This window comes from Erpetoichthys calabaricus, chromosome 9 (genome assembly GCF_900747795.2).
Source record: "Erpetoichthys calabaricus chromosome 9, fErpCal1.3, whole genome shotgun sequence".
Lineage (NCBI taxonomy): Eukaryota > Metazoa > Chordata > Cladistia > Polypteriformes > Polypteridae > Erpetoichthys > Erpetoichthys calabaricus.
In genome coordinates this window covers 109,846,930-109,859,739 of record NC_041402.2, presented here as the reverse complement: position 1 = coordinate 109,859,739, position 12,810 = coordinate 109,846,930, and the positions used below count along the sequence as shown (strand labels likewise).

General features: G+C 38.6%; 1 protein-coding gene across 1 annotated transcript in view; it reads left to right on the top strand.

The window, feature by feature from the left end:
- Positions 1-697: 697 nt before the first annotated feature.
- Positions 698-12,810, top strand: part of tdrd12 (tudor domain containing 12) — a 725,767-nt gene continuing 713,654 nt past the window's right edge. Inside the window, exon 1 of the mRNA XM_051932225.1 lies at positions 698-767. Within this exon, the coding sequence (XP_051788185.1) occupies positions 744-767 (24 nt within the window). The 5' untranslated portion in view covers positions 698-743. The remainder of the gene's footprint in view (positions 768-12,810) is intronic.

Below are 12,810 nucleotides of genomic sequence, written 5' to 3'. Positions count from 1 at the left end.
CAGTAGCCCAATTTCTGCCAGCACCCTGTTGGATAACAGTACTGGTGGCGGTTGTTGTTGACCTGGGGCTCGACCGATCAGGTATGGAAATTTGTATTGTTGTCTGCATATTGATTTGGCAAAATTTTACACTGGGTGGCCTTCCTGAAGTAACCCTCCCCATTTATCCGGGCTGAAAATAATATCAAGTATTTATCTTAGCATTGTAAATGTTCAGGGAGCAGGGATATCATACAATTAATGTATTCTGTGCGGTGATCGCTGCCTGCGCCTCCTCTTTGTGCAGAGGAAATCAGTTTAAGAAGCACATAGTGATTAATATGGCTCGGGGAACACTTAACACAAAGCATTTCATGTGCTACATAATTTATGACAGGGTTTGGGAAGATCTACCAAATTAAATATTCATTTTAAGATGAAGTTTAGTTTACAATGTTCTACTTTAATGACAAAATACGAAAATAAAGTTAACATGTCGACTTTAATCTCGACATAAATGTCGAGAATAAAGTCAACATGTCATTGTTTTTTTTTTTTTTTTCTTCACTGTGTCCGTATTTTTTTTTCCACTGTGGCCCTAATACGCTTCCGTAAATGTCTGTTGGGTTGATGTTCTTTATTTTGTTGTCCTGATTTTAAGGTTTTAGTACTTAAACATTTTTATCTACTGACTGCAATATATTTGCATTGTTTTTCAGGTACCGTTTATTAAAGGAGCCAGTCACTAAAGTTCTACATCTGTAATGTTTGAACTTAAAATTCTAAAGGTAAGAAATCTTTATTAAAGTTCTGTCTAAAAGTACAAAAATTAAATATGAGTTAAAATGTTGAGAAGAGAGTACTGTTCATAGAGGAGGTTTAATGGAAAGAGAGTGGATTTGGACCAGATTTTATAGCCATGAAAGGTTAAATTGGCTCTAATCTGTTGGGTATATGAACTTCACCAATGAAGCTCATCGATAATGAATTTGAGATTTACTATATAATACAAAACAAAACCAGAACATTTTGAAATTGTTGGTTGCCCATGAGTTCCTTGTCAAATGAACAGAAATTTTTTTTTTTAAGTAAGGTAAATGCATTACTCATTTGCAGTTTACTTTACAGCCTAGAGTAGTTATGATTACAGCTGCTGAATATTTTGTAAACATCTAATTTATCCACTATTTATTTTATCAATTGTTTATTTTAATTACTAATTATGTGCAGATACTTCATGCTAATTCTTGCTTTTTTCAAAGTTTTAGTGAATAATGTTATGTATTGAATTTCAAAGCAAAGATCTGAAGTTTCCTAAACTGGAGAAAATACATAAGAATATTTTATAAATGTCATGTTTATATGTGATTTTCTCTGATATGTAATTTTGTTTTTCGAATATACAAGATGACAGAGTCATAAGTTGCCAGCCCTTGAGTAAATATCTTGCAAAGGGTGAATATGTAGCTCTGCATGAAATAAACCTGACTTGTCCATTTAACAGACTACCCAGTTGTAGCGGGGCTACATAGTTTATAGTGTTATCAAATGTTAGTACTGAGTGCGTCTTGTTTCCATTGTCCCGTTTGCTGTTTATGTATGTATCAGTGAATGCCGTCCCTGTAAAGGGGGAAGGATGATGGAAGGAGACCACAACCACAAACCTGGAAAACACCTGTTCACTATTAATCAATTACAGCCGTCACAGGACTATTTAAGTAATCGGGAGGGAAGAGAAGGAGAGAGAAGAGACCATTTTTTTCAACCATGGATTCAACTTACCTGCTGTTTTTTCACATTGCGCCTTCGCACCAGTTTGTTTTTCATTTTGCCGGACTGTCTTCCATCCCTTATCTGCAGAGACCCCGGGGTCGGAACGTCATCCACCACATGCCGAGGAATCACGGTGAGGTTGCTCCAATTGCCGGGAAAATCAAACAACTCATTTATCTCTAGTTCAGTCGTCCGTATTCAGGACAGTTTTTATAACCGGACTCAAATTCACGATCTTTCATTCCGTATATCATTCATTGTTGTTGTTTGTTATATGTTACAGGGGCAAGGGAGGGTTTGTTGTATTTATATATGGTGGTGTCTCGTTGTTGCTGTGGTGGAGGGATATTTATATATGTATATATTTCTATTTTGCATTTGTCTTATTTCATTTAATATAATTCATCATTTAATTTTACATATCTGCTTTTGTGTGCTTATATTTACACCGTTGATTGTGGGGAAAAAGTTTAATTTGTTAGAGGTACGGCTTGATAGTTAGATTTAACCTCAGTAAATTTTATCCAGGCCACAGGTCTTGGAGGTGTAGCTGCCGGCTGGGTAAGGGGTCGGCCGTTACACAGTCATATTTAGCTAGACTTTGTATTTATTTTTATTTGGTGTACTTTATATTTCCCCAATGGGAAATTGTCTTTTTTCATAACCTTTGGGATTCTGAGCGCAGGATCAGCCATTGCCTCTCGAGCAGTTTTCAGGCCACGGGTCTTTGTCAGGGCCCAACAGAGTTAGATCCCTTCTGGCAGTAACAGGACTTGAACTGGCAACCTTCCAGATACCAACACAGATTCTTATCCTCAGAACCACCACTCTGAGACATTTATTTCAGGGCATTCAAGAGTGATAAAGGTGGTGCCTGGCGATTGTATTTAGCAGACTAAAATGCAGTATTTATCAATTCTATCAAAAGAAATACTGTGGATCTAACTTTCACATCAGCACTATTCACTAGCATGAATTTCTTGAGTTAATCAGCTTTATTTCAACAAAAGAACAATTATTTGGTGGCTGAGTATAAGTGTGTTACACTTGTGCATATATATGTGTATGTGTATACTGTATGTGTGTATACAATACAAGTTAGTTTTGTGTAGCCCAGAATCACATAGGTGCCGCAATGGGCTTTAACAGGCCCTGCCTTTTGACATCCCCCCAGCCTTGATGCTATAAGAAGACAAGGAAAAACTCCCCAGTTTCCCTTACTTTCTTGTAGTGGAAAAAAAATGGAAGGAACCTTGGGAAAGGCAGTTCAAACCGGGTAGGTTGGGCATGCAGTGGGTGTCAAAAAATGAGGTCAATACACAGAACAGTACACAAGTTGTCCTCAATACAATATAATAGTACAATTTAAATATTACAAGTACAGAGTAGAATTCAACAGTAGATGATATTACATAGTAGTGCTGGGCGGTATGACCAAAATTCTATATCACGGTATTTTTCAAAATTATACCGGTTTCATGGTACATTAGAACATTAGAACACTCTAGACGAGAACAGGCCATTCAGCCCAACAAAGCTTGCCAGTACTATCTACTTATTTCTTCCAAGAAAACATCAAGTCGGGTTTTGAAAGACCCTAACGTCTTACTGTCTACCACACTACTTGGTAGCTTATTCCAAGTTTCTATTGTTCTTTGTGTAAAGAAAAACTTCCTAATGTTTGTGCGAAATTTACCCTTAACAAGTTTCCAACTGTGTCCCCGTGTTCTTGATGAACTCATTTTAAAATAACAGTCTCGATCCACTGCACTAATTCCCTTCGTAATTTTAAACACTTCAATCATGTCACCTCTTAATCTTCTTTTGCTTAAACTGTAAAGGCTCAGCTCTTTTAATCTTTCCTCATAATTCAACCCCTGTAGCCCTGGAATCAGCCTAGTCGCTCTTCTCTGGACCTTTTCTAGAGCTGCTATGTCCTTTTTGTAGCCTGGAGACCAAAACTGCACACAGTACTCAAGATGAGGCCTCAGCAGTGCATTATAAAGGTTGAGCATAACCTCCTTGGACTTGTACTCCACACATCGTGCTATATATCCTAACATTCTGTTAGCCTTCTTAATGGCTTCTGAACACTGTCGGGAAGTCGATAGCTTAGAGTCCACTATGACTTCTAAATCCTTCTCATAAGGTGTACTCTCGATTTTCTGACCGTCCGTTGTGTATTCAAACCTAACATTTTTACTTCCAATGTGTAATACTTTACATTTACTGACATAAAATTTAATCTGCCACAAATCTGCCCAAGCCTGTATGCTATCCATGTCCTTCTGTAATGATATAACGGATTCCAAATTATCTGCTAATCCACCTATCTTGGTATCATCTGCAAACTTAACCAGCTTGTTACTTATATTCCTATCTAAATCATATATATATATATTAAAAATAGCAGCGGCCCTAGCACTGACCCCTGTGGAACACCACTTTTAACATCGGCCAGTTCTGATGAGGTTCCTCGCACCATCACCCTCTGCTTCCTTTGTCTGAGCCAATTCTGCACCCATCTACAAACATCACCCTGAACTCCCACCTCTTTTAATTTGATGCCCAACCTCTCATGTGGCACCTTATCAAATGCTTTCTGAAAGTCCAGATAAATAATATCATAAGCTCCACTTTGATCGTATCCTTTTGTTGCCTCCTCATAGAATTTTCCAGCATGTTAGTAAAACACGACCTCCCTCTTCTGAACCCATGCTGACTGCTTAGAATAACTCCTGTCCTTGCCAGGTGTTGCTCGATCTTATCCTTAATAATTCCTTCCATTAATTTTCCTGTGATGCATGTTAAGCTTATTGGCCTATAGTTGCTTGTATCTGCCCTGTCACCCTTTTTATATAATGGGATGATATTTGCCATTTTCCAGTCCTTCGGAATCTCTCCAGTGAGCAGTGACTTCTTAAAAATATGCGTCAATGGTTTATATATGTACTCACTAGCCTCCTTAAGAACACGAGGATAAATATTATCTGGTCCTGGTGATTTGTTCGATTTCAGCTTATTTAATCTGAGCAGTGCTTCTCCCTCTACAATTTCCAAATCCCTCAGTACCTCCTTAGTAGTCGCGTTTACCTCTGGGAGGTTATCCACTTGCTCACTTGTAAACACCTCAGAAAAATGTAAGTTTAAGGCATCCGCTATTTCACTGTCTGTATCTTTTAATTCCCCTTTACTATTCCTGATGCACTTGACCTCCTCCTTGACTGTTCTTTTACTACTAAAATACTGAAAGATCTCTTAGGGTCTTCTTTCACCTTATCTGCTATATTCCTCTCCAACTGTCTTTTAGCCTTCCTGATATCCATCTTAATGGTTGCCCTCAAGTACTCGTATGCTCTACAATTCACTTTGCAGTCATTAGTGTTTATATGCCTTATAAAGCAGTTTTTTCCTTTGCAACTTCTTTTTTAAATCTTTATTAATCCACCGTGGAGTTTTTTTTTAGTTTCCTATTAATTCCAAGTTTAGGTATGTATCTGTCCTGCATTACATGTAAAACATTTTTAAACCTGTTCCACTGCTCCTCGACTGTCTCCACACTTAAAAGCTTATCCCAGTGTATCCTACTTAGACTTTGTCGCATCTGCTCAAAATTAGCCCTACCAAAGTTCAACTTAACAATTTTAGTCTTTGCATCTGCACTCTTACAAAATACTGAGAATTGTATTACATTATGGTCACTTGACCCTAGTGGTTCAATCACCTCTACACCCTCAATTCTATCCTGATTATTACAAAATACTAAATCCAGACAGGCTTCACCCCGTGTTGGTGCTTTAACATGCTGTGTTAAAAAACAGTCATTGATTACTTCTAAAAACTCCTGCTCTTGTACTCCGCCATCTGTAAGGTTATCCCAGTTAATATTTGGATAATTAAAGTCCCCCATGACTATAATATCTCCCTCTAAACTTGTCTTTTTGATATTACTAAAAAGATGTGTGTTGAAATTACTGTCTGAATTGGGTGGTCTATAACACACTCCTAAAATAAGACCTCTTTCCCTAATATTTTCCAGGCGAAGCCACATGTCCTCACTACGATGGGGCTCATCATCCAACTGAAGAAGACTTACATTTAAATCGTGCTTGGCATAAACAGCAACCCCACCCCCTTTTCTGTTCTGTCTATCCTTCCTAAAAAATGTGTATCCCTCTATGTTACACTCATCCCCATCTTTGTTATTTAGCCAGGTTTCCGTTATTGCTATTGGTATTCAATGGTATTTTTTTTTCCCACGCATGAGTGGATGTTAACCACATTTTCCAATGCAATTACTGCAGTAGACTGGCTAAGAATAACCTTTTCCACTGTCATGAGAATTGTACATTGTAGAAAAAAATATTTTACTGTGCAAACAAGTATTAATACAGGTTTGCATGGCTCCATAAAGTGGTAGTTTTCAAGTGGGTGGCACTAATGAAGAGAAGGTATCACATTGCATGACAAATGCAGTCAAAATATATAGAACCTTTTTATTGAACAAATTTTGCAAACAACTTAAACTGTAATTTTGATAACATATTTTCAACCATCCAAAGAGGCATTTAGACTTCGTAAAATATCCAGAGGTGCTTGTAAAAAGTTGTATTGCACTGAACATGTCTTAGAAAAGGAATAAATAGTAAATATTTTTTGTAAACCAACTACACTTTCTGTTAATGTTAACAATATCTGTCCACTGACATGTTAATGACTTTTTAAACAACTTTATCATCATTAAACTAAATATTTAAACTAATAAATAATAACAATAAAATAAATAGTGCAACTTCCAGTAATAATACTATTATTTTAAGCCCAGGTGCATTACACAGTATTCACCAAATAAAAATAAAATAAAACAAAACAAAACAAGTGCAACTTGGTGATGACATCTTTACCAACTTGAACCATCATTAAGGCAAATTACATTAATATGGACCTTGCTTCAAGCTAAGCTATATACATAAAAAGTAAAACTGCAACTTGCATTTATAGTGCTATTTGTATAGCCCTACGGAAGCGTATTAGGGAAATGGTGAAGAAAAAAATAACTATATGTCGAGAATAAAGTCGACATGTTGACTTTATTCTTGACATTTCTACTTCATTCTCGCCATTTATGTCGATATTAAAGTCGACATTTCCACTTTATTCTCATAGTTTATTTTGTCATTAAAGTAGAATGTTGTAAACTAAACTTCATCCTAAAATCAATCAGTTTAATTTACTAGATTTTCTCAAACTCCGTCATAAGTTAATGTAGCACATTAAATGCTTTGTGTTAAGTGTTCCCCAACCCAGTTGTTAATCGATATGCGCTTCTTAAACTGACTTCCTCTGCACTAAGAGGAGGCTCAGGCAGCTATGACTGCACAGAATACATTCACTTCATGATATTCCTGCTCTCTGAAAATTTAAAATTACTTTATATCATTTGCATGATGAAATTCATTAAAGCAGGTATTAAACATGCACAGTAGTGTGGTGGTAGTGCTGCCCTCTCGCAGTAAGGGGTCCCCAGGTGTACGTTCAGTGTAGAGAACTTTATGGCAGGTGTGACAAGGCACCAAAAAAACTGGATGTATGAATGGGTATCGAACAGGTTTAATTTAAATATTGTGTAAATGTTAGGTTCATGATCTGGTGGTCGGTGACACGAACACAGAATTCAACGGATGTTCTTCTGAGCAGACTTTCTTTATTGCATGTGTGCTGTCTCTGTCTGACGTAACAAACCCCCAGTTCCTATCCTTCCGTTTTCTTTCTCCACATAACCAATCACCACACGATAAACGTCCTTGTGAAATTAAAACTAGTTATAAACTTAGACCACGGAGTGTTCAGAACTTTCAAAAAATCTTCGTTGTACATGTTTAATTATGCCAACCATTTAGGGTTGCGCCCATCCCAGCAAGCATTGTATGCGAGACAGGAGCAAATCCTGAACATGGTGCCAGCACATCACAAGGTGCATACTTGCAATACATACACTAGCAGGGTCAATGTAACGTAAGAAAACCTCACATCCTACATGACTTTGAAAGGAAACTGAAGCACGCCTAGTAAACCCACCAGAAAAACATGCAAATTCAAGGCAGGGAACACCCGGGACCTCTTTGCTGCAAAGCAGCAGTGCAACCTCCACGCCATCGTGCCTCCACATGATTAACACAAGCTTTAATGCATTTCATCATGAAAATGATATCAAGTACAGTGGAACCTCGAGATACGATCACCTCTGTATACGAGAAATTCAAAATACGAGGAAAGTATGAGCGAAAAATTCAGATCTAAATACGAGCATTGGCTCGCGTAACGAGCCACGAGCCAGGCTGTGGGTATAGCTCGCGGCTTAGCGAGGGGGCGTGGTAGCTGTAGCGAGCCGCAGGGCGATCTGCGGTGTCTGCGTTTCTCACCTAAGTGCACAGGTGGGAAACTGCCCACATCCATGATTGTTCCTGTGGCTGATGGGCTGCAGCTGCCATGTCCTCCCCGCATATATAGAGAAGCGTGAGCCGGTTAAGGGGGAGAAGAAGTAAAAGAAAAGAGAGGAGAGAGAACGGAGGTTGCAGGAGGAGGCAGGAAGCAGCAGGAATCGGCAGCAGTAGGAAGTCGGTGCGGGAGAGCGAGCGAGTGCAGGCTCGCGTGTAGCTGAACAGTGAGCTGAACAGGTGAGCCAAACAGCTGAAGCAGGACGGTGTAGAGAAGGTCAGCTGCATTAAGAGTGTCTCGCCTGTTGCAGAGCCCGCATGGGAGAAGCAGGTGAGACGCTAACAGAGAAGAAGCACCGGGGATTGTCATCTGTTTTTTTAAAGACTGCTTCCTGTTGCCGTTTTAACCTTGTGTTAAAGGATTGTTATTCTTGTGTATTTTAAATCTCCACTTCACAACTGTTTTAAGGATTATTTACTTAAAGATTTATTGAATGCTCTACTGCACTTTGGACACCTGTTTTGATTCTTTTAATAATCAGTTATATTATTTACCAGTGTTATTTATTAAAGGTAGACTACAGTATATATAATTCATCAGTGTTATTTGTTAGGAAAATTGATTTTTATGTTGATATATTTGGGGTGCGGAACGGATTAACTGGATTTCCATTATTTTCGATGGGGAAGTTTGTTCTAGATACGAGAAATTCACTATACAAGCTCAGTGCTGGAACGAATTAAACTCGTATCTAGAGGTTCCACTGTATTTATATTCTAAATGTTCAGGGAGCAGGAATATCATGAAATTAATGTATTCTGTGTGCTGCCTGCACCTCCTCTTGGTGTAAAAGGAAGTCAATTTAAGAAGCACGTAGCAATTAACATGTCTCGGGGAACACTTAACACAAAGCATTTAATGTGCTACAGAACTTATGACGGGGTTTGAGAAAATCTAGTAAATTAAATTTTCAATTTAAGATGTTTAGTTTACGATGTTCTACTTTAATGACAAATTACGATAAAGTCAACGTGTCGATTTTAATCAACCCCCCCTTTCACTGCTACACCACCAAATAGGTAGCATTCCGAAACTGAAGCCGACGATAAAGTTGAACATGATGAACAGAAGATATCTATTGCAGCTGAATTCTTAATACTATCTGCCGAAAATATAATCATTAACAGTCTTTAAGCTTAAAATAATCTTCACTGATTTTAAGATATTAAGATAAAAAAAAGAATGAACCCTGGGAATGATTTTAAAAAGTAGTCTAGGATAAACATAGTAATTCCTAATGCAATAGTATAATGTAATAGTATAAATGTAATAGTAATGTAATAGAAATAGCTATAAACCAAGAGTATGATGTTAAACAGTCTACTTTAAGGTAGTTAAAAAAAAAACAAAAACAAATCCTACTTGAATTACTTCCACACTTACGTCTATAACTATAATTAAGACATAAACATATAATGTCCAAGTAAAGAAAAGGATGTATAATTATAATACCAGTCTCTTTAAAAGTGGATCCGAGAACAGAGAGCAGATGATAGGTCCTTCCCATGCCTTGATAGAGTACGGCTCCTTATTAACTTTCAAAAGAGTGTCGGAAACAGCTTCTTTAGTTCCTTTTCAGCTTCTTCCTTGCTTGAAAAAATATAATATTGATCTTAAACTTCCACTTTCAGTTTGGCGGGATAGAAGAGGCTGTATTTGATATCGGCTTTCTGTAGCAACTTTTTAATGTCAAAGTAGGCTGCGCGTTTTGCAGCTGTTGATGGTGAGAAGTCGGGGAAAATATGAAAAAGATTATTTTCAAATATAATCTCTTGCTTGTGTCTGAGAAGTGCCATCACATCAAGCTTACATCGTAGTTGCTCGAAGCGGACAATAAAAGACCTAGGTTTAAAGGTACTTGATCTGTATGTGCGATAAAGCCGCTGCTATCTCAGTGTCGAGTTTAAAATCATCTCCAATTATTTTAGACAGTAATTCTACTGCAGATTTCACTGGGCTTGAGCTTTCTCGTTTCTCAGGTATACCCTCAATTCTTCTGAACCCATCTTCCAGGGCCGCAAGTCTGTCTCCGAGTTTTTTGCATTCGGAATTCGCAGCTGTAGCTTTTTCATCGGCGTTAGACGCCAATTGTTCTGCTGTTTCAACTCGAGCCGTGAATGCCTGCTTAACGTCATCCAGCTGATCTGTAACGTCATTAATCTGGTCTACTAGCATTTTCAGTTTGGATCTATTTTCTTCGTGTAATTTGCTTTTCTTTGGAATATTTATTGTGGATTGACTGCCCTTGAACCTTAATGATAAAATATCAGTGACAAACAAAGGTAAGAATGCTCAAGGAATTGGATAACTATGGAAAGTGGCTGTAGGTGTACACATGCTTAAGGACAATTCAACAGAAAAAATAGGACTTTGTTGAATGCCTTTCTCTATGATATTAAAGTTAAACTTAACATTATTTTATGGTTTTTCATAAATGTCCTTGGGTTATAGTAAGAATTCATGGTAATGACAAAGCAAAAATTATGTTCATTGGCAAACTAATACCCTAAGTTCTTGTCTATAAGCCGCGGCTTATCTAAAGAAAAAAGTTGTGAAAATGAAAAAATAGAATATCGGCTTATACATAAATCCGTTTTATACAGTAATCCCTCCTCCATCGCGGGGGTTGCGTTCCAGAGCCACCCGCGAAATAAGAAAATCCGCGAAGTAGAAACCATATGTTTATATGGTTATTTTTAGAATGTCATGCTTGGGTCACAGATTTGCGCAGAAACACAGGAGGCTGTAGAGAGACAGGAACGTTATTCAAACACTGCAAACAAACATTTATCTCTTTTTCAAAAGTTTAAACTGTGCTCCATGACAAGACAGAGATGACAGTTCCGTCTCACAATTAAAAGAATGCAAACATATCTTCCTCTTCAAAGGAGTGAAGCAAACAAATCAATATGTCTGTTTGGCTTTTAAGTATGCGAAGCACCGCGGCACAAAGGTGTTGAAGGCGGCAGCTCACACCCCCTCCGTCAGGAGCAGGAAGAGAGAGAGAGAAACAGAGTTTGTTTTTCAGTCAAAAATCAATACGTGCCCTTCGAGCTTTTAAGTATGCGAAGCACTGTGCAGCATGTCTTTTCAGGAATCAGCTTTACAAAAGATAGCAACGTGAAGATAATCTTTCAGCATTTTTAGACGAGCGTCCGTATCGTCTAGGTGTGCAAACAGCCCCCCTGCTCAATCCCCATACGTCAGGATCACAGATAGTCAGCGCAAGAGAGAGAGAGAAAAGTAAGTTGGGTAGCTTCTCAGCCATCTGCCAATAGCGTCCCTTGTATGAAATCAACTGGGCAAACCAACTGAGGAAGCATGTACCAGAAATTAAAAGACCGATTGTCCGCAGAAATCCGCGAACCAGCAAAAAATCCGCGATATATATTTAAATATGCTTACATATAAAATCACAATTTAAATGACCGCTACGCGCACGTGTTGACTCGGCGACGCCCAGAGCAGAAAGAACGCGCTCCGGCCGCTCCAACCGCGCCATGCAGGGAGTGAGAGAGACGCCAGTATCTCACACTCTCTCCCCCCTTAAAGAAATTAAATGGGTGCGAGTGAGACCACTGACCTCCCTCCCTTCTATTACCGTAGTTATAGGTTATAGTACGTTCGGCTTATCCATGAGTCCGGCTTATCTATGATACGATTTTATTTTAAAAATTCGTATGATTTTTGGTCTCCGGCTTATACATGAGTCCGGCTTATAGACAAGAACCTAGGGTAATAGTTATTCTTTCTGAAATCCGTTACTCCACTTCAGAGTGGCAGAGACTAAGAGCCTTTCTTGGCAGTACTGGGCACAGTAGCCAGTACCTGGAAGACCCAAGGTGAACATGCAAACCTAGTACACTGGATCTGAAATCCGTTCACACTACTGTGCAACTTAAGCTAAGAATATGTTACTTATACTGTGTGTTAGCAAAATATCTTGCATTTCTTAAATGAACAGCCTTTTTAGTTGTATCCTTATTTTCACTATTGAACTGTCATGTCTTAAATCTGCATTAAACACTGACAGGAAAATCAGTTGAATATTGCATGGATAAAAAAATAACTATACCACTTTTTCTTACCATATTTTATTTTGAATTCTCTCAATGTTTTATATTACTCCTACTGTAGGAATTTTCCTTGTTAGGCTTTTTGACTAAGTATGAGTGGAGATCTGTACATGCAAAGTTGAAGAATGATGAACTTTCTATACCCTAGGTTTTTATCCATTTCCAACCCGCTGAATCCAAACACAGGGTCACGGGGGTCTGCTGGAGCCAATCCCAGCCAACACAGGGCACAAGGCAGGAACCAATCCCGGGCAGGGTGCCAACCCATCGCAGGACACACACGAACACACCCACACACCAAGCACACACTAGGGCCAATTTAGAATCGCCAATCCACCTAACCAGCATGTCTTTGGACTGTGAGAGGATACCAGAGCGCCCGGAGGAAACCCACGCAGACACAGGGAGAACATGCAAACTCCACGCAGGGAGGACCCGGGAAGCAAACCCAGGTCCCCAGGTATCCCAACTGCAAGGCAGCAGC